Genomic DNA, 22,676 nt, shown 5'->3' with positions numbered 1-22,676 from the left:
AAACTCCACACAGGCAGTACCCAGAATTGAACCCGGGTCGCTGGAGCTGTGAGGCTGCGGTGCTAACCACTGCGCCACCCATGTACCATGCTGTTCAATATTTGGAAGCCCATTTTGATTACGTCACTATTAAAAAGGGTCAGAAATGGAAACTCTCAGCTGGAATGAGGAATTATCCTTCTGACCTTTTTTGAAATAAGGTCATTTACTTAAACCCAGGCAAAGAGTCAACAACCTTCACACTTTCAGAATCAAATAATGTTTCTAAGTGTTGCATTTCAACCAGTTGGCACAGAACAACCATTCCAAACCACACATTAATCTGTTGAAGCTGCATGTGTTAATTTAAATCACACTGCCTCCCCCGAAAGGGAATCATCTCTATTTACTACTTAACCAACAAGCCTTCTGGTTCCCACAGATGCAGTGTCCACAGTCCACCATTTTGTACTTGATAAAAGAGCACCTCCATTTTAAACATTAGTCATTTAAGTTACATAAAACCAACAGAGTTCCTTTTTTGGTCACAGTAGCCACTGGGCCAGATTATAGAAACATAGAAAATAGGAGTAGGCCATTCGGCCCTTCGAGCCTGCTCCGCCATTCATTATGATCATGGCTGATCATCCAACTCAGTAACCAGTTCCTGCTTTCGCCCCATACCCTTTGATCCCTTTAGACCCAAGAGCTATATCTAACGCCTTCTTGAAAACATACAATGTATTGGCCTCAGCTGCTTTCTGTGGTAGCAAATTCCACAGGCGCACCACTCGCTGGGTGAAGAAATTTCTCATCTCAGTCCTGAAAGGTTTACCCCGTATCCTTAGACTATGACCCCTGGTTCTGCACTCCCCCACCATCAGGAACATCCTTCCTGCATCTACCCTGTCAAGTCCTGTTAGAATTTTATAGGTTTCTATGAGGTTCCCCCCTCACTCTTCTGAACTCCAGCGAATATAAGCCCAACCGACTCAATCTCTCCTCATACGTCATACCCGCCGTCCCAGGAATCAGTCTGGTAAACCTTCGCTGCACTCCCTCTATAGCAAGAGCATCCTTCCTCAGATAAGGAGACCAAAACTGCACACAATATTCCAGGTGTGGTCTCACCAAGGCCCTGTATAATTGCAACAAGACATCCCTGCTCCTGTACTCGAATCCTCTCGTTATAAAGGCCAACATACCATTTGCCTTTTTTACCACCTGTTGCACCTGCATGCTTACCTTCAGTGACTGGTGTACGAGAACACCCAGGTCTTGCTGCATATTCCCCTCGCTCAGTTTATAGCTGTTCAGATAATAGCCTGCCTTCCTGTTTTGCTACAGAGGTGGATAACCTCACATTTACCCACATTATACTGCATCTGCCATACATTAGCCCACTCACGCAACTTGTCCAAATCACCCTGAAGCCTCTCTGCATCCTCCTCACAACTCACCCTCCCACCCAGTTTTGTGTCATCTGCAAATTTGGAAACATTTCATTTGGTTCCCTTATCTAAATCATTAATATATATTGTGAATAGCTGGGGTCCGAGCATCGATCCCTGTGGTACCCCCCACTAGTCACTGCCTACCATTCGGAAAAAGACCCATTTATCCTTACCCTTTGTTTCCTGACTGCCAACCAATTTTCTATCCATCGCAATACACTACCCCCAATCCCATGCGCTTTAATTTTACACACTATGCTGAGTACCAATCCTGCATGTTGTCAAATGTATCTTATACACTCCTTGGTAACTTCAAAAAAGCTGTTGCACAGGGCTATTAAAAACTCTAAAACTGGACTAGCTCAGACAAGTCAGAGAAAAACTGTCACGGTCAAGCAATGGAAAACTTTCAAACAGATGATTATGATACAAACAAAACAGTGGCCTGTATTTTGCATGGCGAATTACGCTGAGGCTAAAAGTGCTCACCATTATTACAGAAAATCGAAAAGCATCTTTCAGCATCCGCACATGCATACATCATAAAGTCATGGAATGGTTAGAGCATAGAAGGCAGCCTTTCGAGTATGTGCCATCTATCTGAAAGAGCAACTCACCTAATCGCACTACCCTTCCTTCTCTCCAGATAATTATCCAGTTCTCGTTTGAAGAGCACGATTGAACGTGCCTCCACCACACACTCAAGCAGTGTATCCAGATCCTAACCACTTGCTCCATAAAAATGCTTTCCTCATGTTATTGTTGCTAGAGAGGGTGCAGAAAAGATTCACAAGGATGTTGCCTGGTTTGGAGGGCTTGAGTTATAAACAGAGGTTGGATAGGCTGGGTCTGTTTTCCCTGGAGTGAAGGAGGCGGAGAGGGGACATGATAGAGGTATATAAAATTATGAGGGGCATAGATAGGGTAGATAGCCAGATCTGTTTCCCATGGTAGGGGTGACTAAAACTAGAGGGCATAGATTTAAGGTGAGAGGGAGGAGGTTTAAAGGGGGTCAAAGGGGTAAATTTTTCACACAAAGAATAATGGGTATCTGGAATGAGCTGCCTGAGGTGGTGGTGGAGGCAGGAACAGTAGCAACATTTAAGAGGCATCTGGACAGGTACCTCAATGAGCAAGGCATAGAGGGATATGGAATTAATGCAGGCAGGTAGGATTAGCATAGATAGGCATTATGGTCGGCATGGACACGGTGGGCCAAAGGGCCTGTTTTTATGCTGTACGACTCTATGACACTTATTTTGCCACAATCCCCTTAAATCAAGTGCCCTCCGATTCTGGATCCTTAGGCCAATGGGAACAGTTTCTTCATATCTACTCTGACCAGACCCATGATTTTGAGCACCCCTATCAAATCTATTCATCTTCTCCAAGCTATCCACAAAACTGAAGCTCCTCATTCCTGGAACCATTCTCTTGAATCTAAAGTGTGGTGCCCAGACTGGATGTAATATTCCAGTTGAGCCAAACTAGTATTTTATAAAGGTTTATCAGCTCCAACAACAATCAAGAAACTCGCCACCATCCATTGCAAAGCAGCCTACTTGATTGTTTGTGGATGGGGTGCCATTCATTCCCTCCACCACCGATGCACAGTGACAGCAGTGTGTACCATCTACAAGATGTGCTGCAGCAACGCACCAGGGTCCTTAGACAGCACCTTCCAAACCCACGACCTCTACCATTTAGAAGGACAAGGGCAGCAGATGCATGGGAACACCACCACCTGCAAGTTCTCCTCCAAGTCACATATCATGCTGACTTGGAACTATTTTGCCACGTCAAAATCCTGGAACTCGCTTCCTAACACCACTGTTGGTGTACCTACCCCACATGGACTGCAGCGGTTCAAAAGGGCAGCTCACCACCACCTTCTCAAGGGCAATTAGGGATGGGCAATAAATGCTGGCCTAGCCAGCGATACCCACATCCCATGAACGAATGTTAAAAAAATCATACATACTTGCTTTGGGTACACTATGCCCCTATTTCATAAAGCCCAAGATCCCGTATGCTTTATTAACTGCTTTCTCAGCCTGCCCTGCAATCTTCAATGATTTGTGCACATATACTCACGGCCCTTCTGGTTCTGCACCACCTTTAGAATTATATCCTCTACTTTATATTGCCTCTCCTCATTCTTCCTACCAAAATGAATCACTTCACACTTCTTTATTAAATTTCATCTGCCACTTATCTGCCCATTCCACTAGCCTATGTCCGCTTGATGTTTATCACTACCCACCTCACGAATCACAACATTTCCAAGTTTTAATAATTGATAATTACTGCCAAGCAACTTCCCTGGCTTAGATAATTTAATTTTACAAGCATGGAGTCTCATTCCTTCAGATGTTATTTAGTGTTGGAGATTTTTTTTTAATTATTTTTTGTGTCATATCTGTCAATCACAACTGTCTTTCCTAATTTTCTATCCCACTTCCTGTGCATGATTTGAATCTAATTTATATTTCTTGCATTAAGAGTGCGTGTCTGCTAGGACTCGACACTCCCAATTAGTTGAACAGCCTCACTGTTTCTTATCCCTGCTCACATGCACCAGAGGCAATGTAGAGAATGCAGCATTGGATCAGATGCAAGATGAGCAAGTCTCCGCTTAGAAGCCCATGAAAATTTTGTGGTCAGTTATTAGCAATTTGAACAGCGAGTGCCTTTCCTGCACAAGTGACCACAAAATCCAGGCCAAAGTCACAAGTACAGGGGGTGAAGCATGGGCTGAAGATCCTTCTACAAAATGTGAAATTATCTGCTATCGTAAAAGAGTACAACAGTACCTTTCCCAATTATATAAAAGTGATCTAGTTTCTGATACAACTTACATTTACATAGCACCTTTAATGTAGTAAAATATCCCAAGGCACTTTGCAGGAACATTATCCAGCAAAATTGGAAACTGAGCCACATAAGGAAATATTAAAACAAGTGACCAAAATCTTGGTCAAAGAGGCAGGTTTTAAGGAGTGCCTTAAAAAGGAGAGGTAGAGGTAGAGGGGCGGAGAGGTTTCAGAAGGGAATTCCAGAGTTTAGGGCCTAGGCAGAAGAGACAGTCTCAATATCTGTAGACAATGAAAAGCAGGCTGTTATTAACAAGTCAACGAAAACTGCGACTTCAGGAAAACAGACCGATTAGTAGATTGCATGGAAATGTGAACGGATATATTTCGGAGGACCTTCAGATTAAATGGTAAAACTCGAGGGGAAAAACACACACACCTAGAGGCCAGATACATAAATCTGTAAAAGCTGAGAGAAGTTGAAAAATGTGATTCAAAATTTTATACAAAGCGGCATAGAATGCAAAAAAAAGTTAACTACATCTGTACAATTCATTGGTTAGGTCACAGAATACTGTATTTAATTTTAGGTGATCTATCTTAGGAAGGATGCCAACACTATTAAGAGGATGCAGAAAACATTTACTAAGGGAACGAGGGGCTTTGAGGCAAAATTTTAGAAACTGGAGCTAATTTCAACAGAACAGAGAAGGTTAAGAGAAGACGTGAGAGGGGCGCTCAATATTATAGGAGATAAGCAATGATTTGCCAGAGGCATTTTAAAATATGAAAAAGGTGGGACAGATGGAAACAGACTGTTTCTATTGATTCAAGTGCGTGGAATAAGGGGATACACATGATTAAATGCAAAAGATTAGGACAAAGAGCAGAAGAAACTCAGGGTTGTGTAGCTGTGGAATGCACTAACAGAGTTAGTGTTTGGTGCAGAGACGGTTAACATTTGAGAATAGGCTCGGTAGCTGGTTGGCTAGACAGCTAGTGTATGATGCTGAAAGATGTCAACAGCGCGGATTCAAATCCCGTATCGGCTGTGGTAGCTCATGGAGGACTGTCTCCTCGCCTTGCCCCACGCTTGACGAGTGGTGACCATCACCAACTGTCTCTCTAATGTGGAGAGATGCCTATGGGCCTTTGGGACTATGGCTAGAGCACAGGTAGCTGGATGAAGCAATGGAGAAGAATAGGATAAAGGAACAAAGTGGGCACATAGGATTAGAAGTACTGTTCATGTGGACATGAGAGACAGACAGACTTGCATTTACAAAGTGCCTAAAGTTCTGTGTTCCCATGTTGTGATTCATAAGTAATGTTAGGAAATTTTTTGTTCAGGTCAATTGGGACAAACTATTTCCAGTCAGCGGGTCCTCTGGAAGCATAAAGTTAGGATCATCACCAAAAGATTAAAGCGAAGTGTTAGGAAACATTTTTTTCCCCATTAAAACTTAATTAGATTGCAAGTTTAAACAAAACATAACATTTAAGAATAAACATCGCAAATACGACCAAACAAAAACTAAAATCTAAAGAAAAATTACTGCAAGTTTAGAGGTTCGCTAATAAAACGAAATATTAAATCAGTTTAAACTTAGTTAAGTGAAAGCAAATATAATTGAAAGCACGCCCTTTGAACTAGTTTTTCAAACTTAAGGATTTCCCAATTCTAGCTTCAATAAAAAGAAAAACCACCACAATGACTCAAATTAGCGTAAAAACCCCAAACAACTTACCACAGAACATGTAGCAGGTTATTGCAGATTTAACACTTGTTCCAAAAAAGTCACATAAACTGAAATGTAAAGGTTATTTCCCACCATCATAACTGCACAACTGGAAAGTTACATCAGACTTTTGTGTTTTGAAGCTTCCCCTGCCTGTATGGCCTTATTTGGTGGCTAGGAAATTAACTTTTCCAGAAGAGGCTGGTCAACCCTATTACAATAGGACAAGACAGAGACACACTTGCATTTATATAAGCACTTTTCATGACCTCAGGATGTCTCAAAACACTGAAGTGTCTTCTTCGCTGTTGTGAGAAACGCAGCATCAATTTGCACACAGCAAGGTCCCACAAACAGCAATGTGATAATGATCAGATAATCTGTTTTAGTTATGTTGATTAAGGGATAAATATTGGCCGGACACAGAGGATAATTCCTGTTCTTTGTCATAGTGCCATGGGATCTTTTACAGCGACCTGAGAGCGGAGACAAGGCCTCCTTGGATTAACAGGTCATTTGAAAGACAGCATGTCCAACAATGCAGCACTCCCACAGTGCAGCACTGGACAGTCCACCTAGATATGTGTGTTCAAGTGTCTGGAGTGGGACTTGGATCCACAACCATGATTTAAATGTGTATGCAGGGGACACGGGAGAATTACAGGATATGGCAAAAGACAGACGGACACTTTACTTGCAAGTATACAAAGAGTCCCATCAGCCTCCCTTTTGATGGTACAATTTTAATAAGTATGCTTTAAAATTCCAGTATTCGACCTCTCTTCACCCACTTAGTGAAAGAAATTTCCATCTGGTGCAGTATCTAGCTAGTCTTAGTTAACAAGCACTCCACTCATCAGCACTGTTTTAAATCAGAAAAGGAATTGAAGTGCTGTACAAGAGGAGTACAAAGTTGAGGACATGTCCAGACCATAAGACTGACCAGTTACTCAAGCTGCTGGTCTAGCAGTTGGTTCATGCTCAGCCTCCACATAAAATTGCAATTCAAAAATAAGTGTGAAGCAGTTGGACATAAAAAGATGCTTTATAAATGTTAGTACTGTATCATATAAATCACTATTACCACCTCCAGGCGCGTAGCCATCGTCTCTCGAGATAAGGAGCCGAAGAAAAAAAAAATCTACAAACTCTCCAAAATATTTGCTGTCACTGGATTCTCGCCTTGAATTTTCAAAATCGGCAGTAGATTTCACCCATTCTACAAATGCAGCTTATATTGCCAAAGTAAAACATTTTATACTACAAATACTTTAGTTTATATCAGTACAAAAAAGGATTGGACACAATTAAGATGCACATAACAGCAACATGCAAGTCAAAGCCAACTTCCACATCTCAAATCGAACATTTTGCCTACACCAATCATTTTGCACGCATTACCAAATAAATGTAGACAAAAATTTAGCAGGGCGGCACAGTGGCGCAGTGGTTAGCACCGCAGCCTCACAGCTCCAGCGACCCGGGTTCAATTCCGGGTACTGCCTGTGTCTGCGTGGGTTTCCTCCGGGCGCTCCGGTTTCCTCCCACATGCCAAAGACTTGCTGGTTGATAGGTTAATTGGCCATTATAAATTGCCCCTAGTATAGGTAGGTGGTAGGGAAATATAGGGACAGGTGGGGATGTGGTAGGAATATGGAATTAGTGTAGGATTAGTATAAAATGGGTGGTTGATGGTCGGCACAGACTCGGTGGGCCGAAGGGCCTGTTTCAGTGCTGTATCTCTAAACTAAAACTAAACTAAGATAATCAAGACAGGACACAAACCTGCTCATCAAAAGCCTGCATCTTCTTGTCACATGTTTCAACTGGAAAGCTCCAAAAGCTTTATACAATTAAATTGCATGGTTGTAAAACCCTCATGAATTCCTTCATAAACCTTGGCAAAATTATCAGGCGACCATTTCTAGGAGAGATTCTCTCCATGAAAAGTTGAAGGATCTCATTTAGTGCGGTGTATAGGACTGTAACTATCACAAAATTTGAAAAAAAATCACCTTAATCACAGCAAAAATGCCAAAAGGTGTGAAAAATCATAGGTGAATGCCACAGGTCTTTTATAGTATCCGTAAAGCTTTATCTCCACAAGCAGAAGTGCTTGTTACATATTGGAAATGGGGAAACGAAGAACAGTGGGGTGCAAGAGTTTCCCAGCTGATTGTTCTGTGGAGGCAGGGCCGTTAACATGGTTAAACTCAATAATCCTGTGTGCACCTTCATGTACTGTCTGACAAGAGTCAGTTGCGAAGGAAGTCAAAAATCAACATTAGTGCGTATTCCTGAAGTAGTCCAGATTAGCTGTAGCTGCTGGAAGCAAGAGACAAATTGAAGTTATGTGCAGTCCTGCAGAGAGTGCTGGCTGTGTTGCTGCTTTATTTTATTCCCAGTCAGCTGGTTCCATTGGTTTTGCAGAACTGAGCATTTTGTTTTGGTCAATATTGCTAACCTTGTGCATATGCAGCGCTATGATAGAAATGAAGGAAGACTTACCATTTAGGCTTTATTGGGATGCACTGGAGTGCAGCATGGAGGGTAGAGTACAAGGCTGTCCAATGAAAAGGACTTGGACTGCAAAACCCATGAGCTCTGTGACCTCTCTAACAGTGCCTTACCAACATCCAATCAATTGGCGCAAGTGCACAAGAACTAATACTTATCTCATATACTTCCACAAATCATGAACGCACTGGAGAACTGGGAACCTAGTTGGGAATTTGAGCACTATTGTTAATGAGACTACAAAGATTAAGAGAGAACTGCAGCTGGGACAAAAATCACCCAAGAAGTTAATATTTCAAGTACCAAAAAGATTAAATGGACTATATTTCATTTTATAAAAAGAATTCCACACTTCAACACCTCAGGTAAGTCACAGACTTCTTGTCGCACTCAACTCTTAAGTGCATAAGTTTTTTATGTATCGAGTATTTGCTTGAGAAAACTCAAGGCTGAATATTTTAGTTAATGTGGCTGAAAGCATAGCAAACCAACTAGGCAGCTTTTTATCTACATTGTTCCACAAGTATTAAAATGTACTAAAGCAAACTGCATGCTGTATGGAAAGCTATTTAGAGCAATTCCAGGAACTGAATTATTCTGATGGGTTTTAGTGAAACTGAAAACCGAAACAGAAGTTAATTCAGAGAACAGTGCTTTCTATCCGAGACCCATTGCAAGTTGGTTTATTTGGTCTCATTTTAGATTTCAGTACTATCCAGTCCTTGAAAAAAGAAACTGACTTTAATACTTGCACATCACTCAACAAAACTTTAACAGTTGAAAACAGACTTCCTGATTTGATAAATAACCACCGTTAAAGGCTTTGAATCACCCATGTTTACTATGAGAACATGCAGGTATTTATGCAACTAATTCAATATATTAGGGTACATTAAAGTATTAACAAAATTGTTATGGAATAGCTATCGCAGGGGAAATAGATAGTCCGGTAAAAACATTGATTATTTTCTTCAGCTCCAGCACAGCCTAGGCAACTGGTCTCAAATTTTGATTGTTCAGGTAAAATCTAGGATCCCTAAAAGCTTGTGATGAACAACACACATGAGACACTCCAGGATGACAATGAATAGTCCCTGTCTAGGCCCAGATACTGTGTATGTCATACTTGGTATGAAAATCCAATGAAATGCAAGGCTAAAATTCATTTGTCAACTGTGCAAAGCTGATCAGCTTTCTTCAAGTCAGTCATTATGACACGGGGAGGTCATTCGGCTCAGAGTCCATGCCTGCTCTCTAGAGTAATCCACTCGGTCCCATTCTTCCCCTCTTCTTTTTCTAACACTTTCCAACAGAGCCTAACTTTTTTTTGCATTCTTTCAGAAACCAAGACTACATTATTACAAGTAAATGTAATGAAAATACTGAATACTGACAAACCAGATGCAATGTAGGTTGTTCTAAAGTCCTTCTGCCACTTTGCTAATTCAACTTAAACTTCTGCTTTTAAAATAGATTAAAAAGAGATGCTGCTTGATCAATGCAGTTCTATTTGTATATTCAAGCGGGTTTAAGATCTGGCATGACAAGAACTGACAGCAAATGTCATTAAGTTCTACAATGTCAATAGAACAGCTCTGCTTCTCAAATCACCAGGCTTTATCAGTTCTGCAGAATCATCAAAACAGAAAGTGAATCTGCATATACAGAACAGCAGCCTTCATACAACCATGATTTTTGTTCCAATTTTTTTTTTTATATACATGCAATCTTAAGCAAGATAGACAATTTGCGTCCATTTGGAAGTATACACATGCACCAAGGACATGAAGATTGCCTTAGAATCATTCATCAGGAATCTTACAGACAGGAGACTATTTCCAGCAGGTACAGACACAACTGAAATTCAGATCCAAGAAGTGAACGGACAGCAACTAGTGTACCAAAACTGAGAGTGAATGGAAGAGGAACCAAAGAAATTGAGTCAACACCATTTTCTTCTGAGTTAGGTGAGGGGAGAGTGGAATGTATCCAAGTTTGCTAGCAATACAAAGCTAGGTAGGAAAGTAAGCTGTGAGGGCACAAAAAGCCTGCAGAGGGATATGGGCAGGTGACGTGATTGGATGAGGTGACAAATGGAGTGTCCTTTATCCTGAGACTATGACCTGTAAGGGCCACGTGGGGAATTCCCACTGTTCAACTCCCCACCTGACCGCAGCAAGTGTGTTTTCAAATAAAGACAGCGACAGGTTTTCTTGTAGGTTTAAAAACAGAAAAACAATTGTTTATAGATCAATATGCCTTATCCTGAAATTGTCGCAATTCACGCATTTGTACGTGTATACACACACACACACACACACACACACACACACACACACACACACACACACACACACACACACACACACACACACACACACACACACACACACACACACACACACACACACACACACACACACACAGAGAGAAAAAGAGGAAAGCGATTTTTAGTTGGGGGAGGGTCACGATAAACCTGTTGAATTCTCTTGGAAATCTAGTTCTCATTAAGTTGCAGGCCTGAGATGATTGTATATTTCTCTCGATTGAAAGTTCAGTTGAAGACAGTGGATCACTTCTAGTTCACTGCTGTTGAGTGCAGATGTAGGATTCTTACAACAGAGCACGTGCCTTCTGGACTGCTGGAAAACAAGCTGCTGGATATTGCTTTTCTGCTCTCTCTTTCTCTCGAGTCTCCCTCTCTAGGCTGTCTTTAAGGTAAAGCTGTGTTGCTTCTCACCTCCCGATAGGAAACACTGCTCTCTTTCTCCATGGTGATCGCACAATGACCCAATATGTGGCTATTTCACACCTTCTTTGTTTCAGAAGATGGTATCAATTCTGGAATATTTGAGAATGAGTATAGGATGGTTTCAACTGACACCTTTCAGCTTTGAAGATTTGTCCTTTCTCCTTGTCAGACAGTTTGAATACACAAAGGCCAAGCCTTTTTCTTTGGCAGCCATTTTGGAGTATTGTTCACTTTTTAAAAGGTTAATTTTTTTTTAAATAGACAGTCAGTTTCTATAACTCTTCAGATTTTGTTGATATTATTGTATCATAGCACTTCTTGTGTGCATGATGACCCCCTAGTTCCAGACTCTGCAGCTAAGAAAAACAGCCTCACAGCATTGGCCCTGGAAAGCCCAAGAATTTTATGCATTTCAATGTGATTATTCACTTTGGCAGCACGAGCAGAAAAGCAGATTTTTTTTTTTTAAAAAGAGAGACTGGGAAATGTAGCTATGCAGAGAGATTTGGGGGGTTCTTGTACATGCATCAAGAGTTAACATGTAGGTCCAGCAAGCAATTAGAAAGGCAAATGGCAAAAGCTTCTACTGCAAGGGGATTGGAGGGTCAGAGTAAAAATCTTCCTGCAATTATACAGGGCTTTGGTGAGACCACACCTGGAGTACGGTGTCCAGTTTTGGTCTCCTCGCTCAAGGACAGATGGATTTGCCTTAGAGGGAATGCAACATAGGTTCACTAGATTGATTCCTGGGATGACAGCGCTGACCTATGAGGAGAGATCGAGTAGAATGGGCCTATTTTTTCTTGTGTTTAGAAGAATGAGAGGTAATCTTATTAAGGCTTTAGAGGCTGTTTCCCCAGCTGCACAGTCTAGAACTAGGGATCAATGTCTCAGGATACAGTATCGGTCATTTTAGATTTGGATGAGGAGAATTTTTTTCACCGAGGGTTGTGAATCTTTGGAACTTCTACCCCAAAGCGCTCCTGAATATATTCAAGAATGAGATTGATGACTTCTTGGATATCAAGGGAATCAAGCATTATGGGGACATGATCATTGCTGAATCCACCAGCATCAACATCTCAGGGGTTCCCACTGACCAGAAACTTAACTGGTCCAGCCACATAAATAACATGGCTATAAAAGCAGATCAGAGGTTGGGAATTCTGCGGTGAGTAACTCACCACCTGACTCCCCAAAGCCTATTCACCACCCACAAGGCAGAAGTCAGGAGTGTGATGGAATACTCTCCACTTGCCTGGGTGAGTGCAGCTCCAACACTTAAGAAGCTCGATATCAAGACCACACAGCCTGCTGGATTGGCACCCATCCACCACCTTAAACATTCACTCCCTCAATGACTGGCACAGTGGCAGCAGTGTATACCATCTACAAGATGCAGTGCAGCAACTCACCAAGGCTCCTTTGACAGCACCTCCAAACCCGCGACCTCTACCAGCTAGAAGGACAAGGGCAACAGACACATGGGAACACTGCCACCTGCAAAATTCTCAAGTCACACACCATCCTGACTTGGAACTATATCGCTGGTCTTTCACCATTGCTGGATCAAACTCCTGGAACTCCCTCCCTAACACTGGGCTACAGCGGTTCAAGAAGGTGGCTCACTACCACCATCTCAAGTGCGATTAGAGATGAGCAGAAAAATGCTAGCCTTGCTAGTGACCTTCACATCCCAAGAACAAATCTAAAGGAAGCTGAGGTAAAAGATCAGCCATGATCTTATTGAATAGCGGAGCTAGCTTAAGGGGCCATATGGATTATTCCTGCTCCTATTTCTTATGTTACATTTCCCAAAGTTGGGGTGAGTGGAAAGAGAGACAGAGTGAAAGTGGAGAGCATCATCTTGAATCAGCTGGTAACACCCATGTATTTAGGTCAAGAGTTATGATTTGAAACCAAAAAGCAGAAGCCTGACCTTGTAAACCAACCTGACACTCCCTCTGATATTAGGCCCAACCTATGTTCAGTGGTTTAGATGATGTTACGATCAAGGCGGGAGTAATGCACTATTAATTCAGTCCCACTACTCCACTCCACAGGTCACAGCATATCAAGAAAGTTTCCCATCTACTGAACAGCCGAATTAGACACTCTATTTGCTCCAGAATAAAGCACACCAAACCAGGTTTCTTTAAACAACATTATTTATTAGAAAAGAAATAAGAAGTCTGAACTACTAACAAGATAAACCTATACATATATGAAAAGCTCCTTAGTTCCTAAGCCCTCATGCATACACACATACATTTTTTTAAAACCGGTTAACCGGGGAAAAGGATTTTTGGTTTACAGCTGTTTCTTAGGAATAAAAAGGCAAAAAGAAATGAGCAAGTTTAGCACGTTCTGGTAGGATGTTTTCGGTATGGTGAAGTGCCCCAGTCAAATAGTCGAATGCCACTCAGTCTCTCCAGGCGAGGTTAACGAACAGTCTGTGATGGGTCGGCATTCAAGGCGATTTGTCTGCAGCAGGCATCACACAGGTCTTTCAGCAGAGGTGCAGTCACTGGTCTGCTCAGGGCTCACAGCAGCAGAAGCATTCTGCAGGTTCCAGGGTTTCCCAAAACACAGGAGGCAATAGGAACCAAAATGGATGTAGGAATTCTTCAGAGACAAGAGGCAATAGGAACCTTCCAACTTTCAAATGCAGGATTTCTTTTCAACAGATGCAGGTTTCCTTTAGAGAGAGAGGTCTTTTTCTCTAGTCTCCAGGCAAGTCACAGGCAAATTTCAAAAGTCTGCTCCTTGTTTAACTCACTGGTCCTTGTCAATCCAAAAGTGAAACTAATTTCAGCACTCAAATCACATGATAATCATAAATCTTGACCTGTCATTCCCCTGCCGAGTTGTTTGGAAACAGGTGCCTTGTAGTCTGTGTATTTCACTCAGTCCAAACCCACAAAGTTCACTGAAAAATCATTTTCCAGTTTTTAAAATCACAGAAGTTTAAGATTTTTAGTACAAAAATAAAACGTAACAGTGAATATACAAGATTCCATGGCAGTATTCAAAGTTACTCCTGGCCAATATTCAGATTCCAACCAAAAGCAGCCAGTGACACAAGCAATTCCAACACCATAATACACATTTTGGTGCTGAATGATAAGAACAGGCTAGGCTGTGATGTCCTACAGTTGAATAGACTGCCAACATTTACTGGTTGACCTCACACAGGATGCACAACCACTTGGGTTTGATGGTACAATGAAATCACATTATAAAAATTACCACAATCAGGAAAGCAGCAAAAAAAAAAAGGAGCAATTTGGAAGAACGGAATCTAAACCTAAGCAATTCCTGGCACATTGTGATGATCAGCTGGTATAGCTCAATAGGATGCCCAATATTTTTTATCCACAAATATGAGAAATGCTGTCACACATTTTATGAAACCAAGACATTTGAGTAGCAACTACTTAAGATTACTGCAAGTTACTACTCTGTACAAAAATCTCATTGCAACACAAGATTCTTCAAATGCTGATTGTGAGCCCACTGAATCTGAAGATTTTAATCATGGTTTCCTCTAAAACACAAGCCCATGGCTATTTGAGGCCGCGACAGCACGTCTGCCAAACTAAACAACTTGCACATTTTCAAAATCATACCATACAATTAAATGATTGAATCTTGAGCACAATTTCCATCCCTGCAACCTTATAGAGCTAACTTTGGAATACAAACACCCATGCACAACAATCTGGAGCAAAGTTGATCATCTGCAGTTTCTTTATGAAGTTCTGAATTAGGGACTAGCTGCCCTACCTGGATGGATTTCAGACGAGTAACTGTGCAATGCGATTCAGGGCCAGCTCGCACTGCTTGGCACTATATTGCTTTGATTTAGTCATATAATGATTCCATTATTCAGCTCAAATGCAGTAAACTAAATGGAGATGATTTTCTTTTAAATTCCAGCAAACGCACTTTTTTTTTTAAAAAGGCAACATCAAACAGTTACTCGCGGGTGTTTAATTTCTGGAAGCTGACAAATTGTTCTCTGCATTAAAATATTGACTTCAATTTAACAGTGGATAGAGATTTGAAAAGAAATACAAAGAACCAAATAATCAATTACAAAACTGTATTATTGGAGAATGTGCAGCCTACTTACAGGGACAATAAGTCCTTGCCAATAGAATACATTTGTTTCATCCACTAGGATATTACGGAAATTCTTCATTCCAGATAAGCGGATTTCGTCAAGTTCCTGCAAAATACAAAATCACAGGTAGAATACTGAGAACTGTGCTACAGCAGAATCTGGAGTTTATTCATTCTTTTCCCTCTACCAGTCACCACATAGTCCAGGAGCCAACTTGTGTAAAGTGGCTGAATAAATCAACTGTTCTGTGGAGTAGTAACAAAAAAGTACATTTTTTTTTCATTGAATACTACTAGTTTCCAAAATCTAGAATAATCACTGCATTACTGATGGCAACAATGACAGTTATATTCTCATTAGAACTACAACAAATATATACTTGCATTCCACAAGGTACAGAAATTAATATAATATCCAACAGGTTTTTGTTCCTCTGTTTTTCACCCAGCTTGCACGCAATTGTATGCGAACACAACTCAAATTAGAATGAGAAAAGAGTGATACTTCCATTATATATGAAGTTTTTTTTTAAAGAAAAGAAATTCACACAGGAAGTGAACATATAAAGTCCTTGAAAGTTCTGAATAGGCTTCAATCTGTCATCTTCAAGCAGTCAATAATGCACAACTGAGAAGCTGCTTTATCAATAAGCAATGAGAACTACAAGCAATTGGTCCTATCACTCAAAACTAAGAGCTCCAATTCTGTTAAAAATAAGCTCATTTTCATACTTGCTTTTCCCCTTCCATTTTTCCAACCTCCTGGGTTAAACCTTGCTCACTCAATTGTAAAGTTAAAAGGTGTGTATTCAAAAAAAGTTATGAGACAGTTGCACCCTCTTCAAGCAAAGAGACTAGCAACTCAGTGAGGCGCAGCATATCTTCCATTTATAAAAGTAAAGTATACATCAAGATTAGTCTCATCTCTGCTCCTACATTAAGAAAATTATGATTGGAACTCAATAGGATATTAGGTGAGATGGGAGGTTACAGTTATGAAAATAAACTTGAGCTCAGTGCTTATTTATAACAGGCAGTTGCTATTTGAATAATACTGCTTTCGCACAAGTGGCTATTAAGGCAGAGACTAAAATATTATTTGAAAGGCCACTATATTTGAAGAGGAGGAATGTAAAAGGAAATGGGAAAGAGACAGAGAAATGTGTTTACTATGGACAGTTCTAGTTGAAGTTCTAACACCAGGATAGGCTTGATGGCCTGAATGGCATCCTCACTCTGTAATTTCTATGATTCCATCAGAGAAGTTTAAGCGGTGACTTGATAGAGGTCTTCAAGCTTATGAAGAGCTGTGTAAGGTACTGATATGATTGTTTCCACTGGACAGTAACAAGGACACACAAATCAGAGATTAGAAAAAAAATCTCTGGTTAGAAATGTAGAACTCTCTGACACAGAGTGCAACTGAAGTAGAGTCCATAATTTTTTTTAAAAAGGGAATTATTGTTGCTTAAAAAAAAACAGCAATATTTAAAGAGGAAGGGCAGCGAGCATAAAAATACGATTAGATTAGGTGGCTCGTGGAAGAAAACAGCAGCATAAACTTGGTGTTTCCATGTTTTCTTTAAACAAATTAATAATATACAAAAGAAAACTAAAAGCAAGTTTTTTTTTTAAAATGATTGTGCGGCACGCCTGGGCCTGAAGACTGATCCACTGTTTGCTGCTCGCCTCTCGATGCTTTTCATCTCAAGTGGTATTGCCAGTGCTGCCTGCTGCTCACCACCTGTCAAAAGAATGCTCCAAGGCCCTGAACTCCTGGTTCCACTGAGGAGAAAGTGTCACTTCCTACTCTCTGAGCACCATGCTTATGACTGCTTCTACCCAGAAAGCTACAGTATAAAATCACAGGCAAAGGTTGAAGAGCCACGTGTTGACCACCGATTTGGCAGGTCCGTCAATGTGGAGCGGCAACCAACAAAATTACAACACTGAACTGTATAGTTAAATCAGCTGAGTGCAAGTCTGAAGTAGCCATGCCTAAGTGGTATAGCGTTCTAGTCAGAGCACCTCTTGAATAACATTTAGTTCTGAGGCATAGGAGATATGTCCACATGCAGGAAACAATGCAAACAAAGGCATAACGTTGATCCCTAGTGGCAAGGCTTTTAGCTAAAAGGACAGGTTAGAAAAGCTCAGACTCCTCAATCTTGAAAAGTGGCAGAGCAAGAAGATCTTAAGAAAGATATGCAAGTTACTAAGTGGAATATACAAGGTAAATCCAGGCCACTATTTCACATTGAACCATGACAGCAAGACAAAGGAGGTTAATAAAACCCTATTTTCCCCAGAAGTGGTGGATCATGAAGATGGATAGCCCACATGGGCGGAACAATACTTCACTACATTTCCCCATGTCCATTCTTCAGAAGTGAGTTGGAGAACAAGTGTTTGCAGACGATTCAACTACAGATTTATCTACCCTTAGAAAATAGGCGACATGTTTAGATAGAGGATCTGGATCGGCGCAGGCTTGGAGGGCCGAAGGACCTGTTCCTGTGCTGTAATTTTCTTTGTTCTTTTGTATCATTGTTGAATCTAATCTTGTCCTTACCCAATGTCCAGAGATGAATATTGAACAACAGTAATAATCAGGAACGTTTCATTTTTGCTCTTTATTCTCAGCAGACCAAAGGTCAAACCAGTGGTCTTTCTTGTCTGGCAGTGTGCTGCATTTATCCATTCCATCTTTTCTGAACTTTAGTAATTTTCGTTAGCAATGCTCCTTAACAATAGCAACAATGGCTCTGTAGTTTCTGTGAAGGAACAATGTTAAAATCTGCTGCTATTTGGATACGCACACCACTTAACCAAATCCCTCCCCCCGCCAACCCACCCATTTATCCTCTGGGCAAAGGTTAACTTTAACTTGTATAGGGTGATCAGTTTGCTTATCTTCTCTGCTGTGGAAAATGCAAGAACTTTGAACCTCATCAAATATGCAAATAAGCTGAACAGGACACTGGAGGCAGAAGCAAGGGAGGTGCACCCTCAAAATTATTTTACAAGTAGAACAGCCCTTCACTACCTGGTCCCCAGTGCAAGCGAACACTGGATTAGCACAATAAGGGCATGTTCAGTGAACACTGCGTTGTTTGCCACTCAATAGCTGTAATATATGAAAAGCCAGAATTGCCAACATATATTTTATCTTGAGATTTCATAAAATTGTTTCCCATCCATTAAAAAATGCAGGACTGTGCTACTATGTGCCATGGTTGGGGGCTGTAGGAGGTTGGTGAAAATAATTTTTCTGTGTTAAGAATGCATAACAATTTCCTAGTATATTTCATCCAACAGCTCACATGCAAGAATACAACGTGATACAAAACTTTGGAATAGTCTCAGCTAAAATTTGACAGAATTTAAAACGTAGTCAGGTCAGATATATAAATGGCAGATGGCCTATGGAACAATTTTGAAACGGACAAGCAAGCTAACCTAATAACTCTGATATCACAAGTGCACTACGGTCAGCACGAGTTACAATTCAACATCTATAGCTATGCATTCTGCTTACAACACACTTTGGACAAGTAAAATTCATATGTCAATGAGACCTAAATTAGTATACAAACTGCAGTCTGCAAATGTCACAATAAGTTTAAATGTCATCCCTCTCAATGTTGACCATCAAATATAGAACTTATTTTAAACAGACAACATGCAACATAAATTAGCACTATGCACTAAAAACTGAATTTCTCATTGTGTTAGCACTGTGAAGGCATTCCAACACAGGTGCAGAATTCTTAAAGGATTTATTCAGCTCCAAGAGTCAACAGACTCAAGGATTTATGTAATTTCTTGCCTACAAATGAGGGAGCGAAAGGATCCAAGGAGATGAATAAACAGCCAGAACTGGAGGAGCAAAACTTTCAGGAAGGCTTAAAATACAAGGGGAGCTACAGAATTAGAGTGGAGTGATGCCAGAGCGAATTGAATTTTAATACATTAATAGGGAACCAGTGATGGTCAATGACAGGAGTGATGGACAAACAAAAGGTATTGAAGAACATGACACAAGACAGTGAAGCCTGAATTTACGAAGGGAGCAGGATGGGTGGCCAGCAAGGAGAGCATTTGAATAGTCAAGTCTAGAAAAGACAAAAGTTGGGTGCAAGATCTTTGGCAGCAACAGCAAAGGCAGAAATATATGACCTTGGTGACAGACAGGACGGGGGCTTTAAAGCTCAACTCAAATTCTAATATAAAGCCACAAGTCTGGTTCAGCCTGAGAGAGGGCCCGAGAGAACGACAGCATCAAGGGAGTGGCATTCATAGTGGAGACCAAAGACAACGGCTTCGGTCTTCTCAATATCGGGCTGGAATTATAGCACGTCCAGGATCTGATGCCAGACAAGCAATGAGAATGGAAGCAATCGAGGGGTCAAGGAAAGTCAGAGAGGTAGAGTTGGGTGCCATCAGCATGCAAGCAAAAGCAAACGCAACGTATAGATCAGAAAAAAGGGGGCATGGGAGACAACAGAGGTGATGTAGGAGTGGGAAGAGTCGTCACTGCTGAAGATGCACCAATTGCATTCAGACAGACAGAAATGAAACTATATGAAGTCTATGCCATGGAAATGGGACAAGAGAGGAAAGAACGTGGCATCAGGAATTAGCCCAAAACAACCTGTTGCATACTTCCTTCCCACTAAATGCTAACCATATATTTTTAGCAAATAAATCAGTCCATTCAATAAAATCAAGAGCACACAATCCAACACTGCATGCAAGTGCTGATCTAGAGTCTGATTCATAGAGCCCTTAAGGCACAGGAGGCGGCCATGTGGCCCATTCAGTTTGTTTCTCGACTCAAGAACAAACTTGGCAATCGCTAAATAGGAAACGTTTTACTTTTGACAGATTATGATCACAATTACATTTATTGGACAGATGGGTTTATTTCCTTCTCAAAGTTATTCCATTTTGTACATTCATTCACTGATAATCATCCTGACATTTCTACTACCTTATCCTGGCCACTTGCAATTTTCGTAGTCTGCCCTTGGTATCTGACATTGTTTGACTGAATAGTTCTCATGGATTTCCTGTTTTATTTACGGAAATATTTACCCCAACAATCCATACCCCTTCACTCACAACTTTATATAATTAAAATTAGTCAGTTACAGCATCACTAGCACATATTTTATGCAAGTAGCAGTATTGGGCACCAACCACAGGATGACATCGCCTGAACGCTCAAAATTTCTAACAGTAATTCACAACTGGCATTGTCATGCATGCTTGCACAGAACAAATCACCACTGGAGGAGACCCTGTAGAACTTTACACGATAATGTTCAGTTAAGGTTTTAATTAAGATAATTTCTCTAAATACAGCAAGAGTACTAAAGTTTTTTGGTTCAAATCTATACTTTGGGCTTCATTGATAAAAATCTGAACGTTCCCCCAGGTCCCTGCTTTGATTCCTAGTCCATGCCGGAACAGATACTACAATTAACCTCAACGCACTTAAGCTAATAGGAACAATTTTTCTGGGCTGCTGCTTCTGATCCCTGCTGCAGTATGTACAGTGTGCAGGCATCAAGCAAGAAAAGGGTTCATCTATGATTCTCTTCCCTCCTACTTTCACCAATCATCCTTCCTCAATATTAACCATTTGGGTTCATGTGTAGAATGGCCACAGAAACAAGATTCCAGAGAACATAGAAGTTACAGCACAGGAGGAGACCATTCGGCCCATCTTATCCATGGTGGCTCGCAGAGCAAATGTCCAACACGCTTGATACCATACTGAGCAGAGATCGATACTTTCATAAAGAGGAGGCAGTTCAGAAAATGAAGAACAACTGCTTTATGCAAAAGTAAACTTTTGAAGTGATGGCAGATCCTCATTTTACTATTCCAAATAGTTATAAATTAGTTTGGTGTGACTTTTAAAATTCCAGTTATGAAGAGTTTTTTTTAAACCCCATTTCCAAATAAATTCTCAAATTAGATTTAAGAAAATACTATGACAAATATATACCTTTAATTAGAACTCATCTTGATATTTCAATATTAGTAGATTTAATTCCCTACAATGTTCTGCCTTTTATTCTAAGAGTGGTTTCTAGTCTCTAGATGCAGAAATCAACAAGGCGAAAGGCTTCCACTGCTATGTCCAGACTGGCCAAGAGACTGTGGGAAAATGGCGCACTGACACGAAACACAAAAGTCCGAGTGTATCAAGCCTCTGTCCTCAGTACCTTGCTCTATGGCAGCGAGGCCTGGACAACGTATGCCAGCCAAGAGCGACGTCTCAATTCATTCCATCTTTGCTGCCTCCGGAGAATACTTGGCATCAGGTGGCAGGACTGTATCTCCAACACAGAAGTCCTCGAGGCGGCCAACATCCCCAGCTTGTACACACTACTGAGTCAGCGGCGCTTGAGATGGCTTGGCCATGTGAGCCGCATGGAAGATGGCAGGATCCCCAAAGACACATTGTACAGCGAGCTCGCCACTGGTATCAGATCCACCGGCTGTCCATGTCTCCGCTTTAAAGACGTTTGCAAACGTGACATGAAATCCTGTGACATTGATCACAAGTCGTGGGAGTCAGTTGCCAGCGTTCGCCAGAGCTGGCGGGCAGCCATAAAGACGGGGCTAAAGTGTGGCGAGTCGAAGAGACTTAGTAGTTGGCAGGAAAAAAGACAGAGGCGCAAGGGCAGAGCCAACTGTGTAACAGCCCCGACAAACAAATTTCTCTGCAGCACCTGTGGAAGAGCCCGTCACTCGAGAATTGGCCTTTATAGCCACTCCAGGCGCTGCTTCACAAACCACTGACCACCTCCAGGCGCTTATCCATTGTCTCTCGAGATGAGGAGGCCAAAGAAGGTTAAAATACATTTATAGAAACTATTTTAATCCAAGATCACAGAATGCTTTGGGAGAATTTACTAAGCTATTAGGTGATATTAAACTGATATGTTCTAGTAATGACATCCACTTTGAAAGCTTTATCAAAGGTAGCCTGTGTCACACCATTCAAAGCAAAGCAAGCAGTAGTTCAGACCACATCTTACCTACAATTAGCTTCTTAAAGCTGTAGTTGTGAAAAAGATTGTATTACAAACTTCGTATTGGAACTAGAAATATATAGATTAAACCGAATTTTAAAAATAGGAAGATAGAAGTTAAAACTTGCCCACAAACAACTGTGGGGCGGCACAGTGGCTAGCACCGCAGCCTCACAGCTCCAGCGACCCGGGTTCTATTCTGGGTACTGCCTGTGTGGAGTTTGCAAGTTCTCCCTGTGACCACGTGG

General features: G+C 41.1%; 1 protein-coding gene across 1 annotated transcript in view; it reads right to left on the bottom strand.

Moving 5' to 3' along the window:
* LOC137382582 (ubiquitin-conjugating enzyme E2 L3) overlaps positions 1-22,676 on the bottom strand; it is a 72,177-nt gene that overhangs the window by 46,782 nt on the left and 2,719 nt on the right. The window contains exon 2 of the mRNA XM_068054692.1: positions 15,390-15,485. Coding sequence (XP_067910793.1) covers positions 15,390-15,485 — 96 coding nt within the window. The remainder of the gene's footprint in view (positions 1-15,389; positions 15,486-22,676) is intronic.

Source organism: Heterodontus francisci, chromosome 23 (assembly GCF_036365525.1).
Source record: "Heterodontus francisci isolate sHetFra1 chromosome 23, sHetFra1.hap1, whole genome shotgun sequence".
Taxonomy (NCBI): Eukaryota; Metazoa; Chordata; class Chondrichthyes; order Heterodontiformes; family Heterodontidae; genus Heterodontus; species Heterodontus francisci.
The sequence above is the reverse complement of the archived record's forward strand: the minus strand, read 5'-3'. Positions and strand labels throughout refer to the sequence as shown.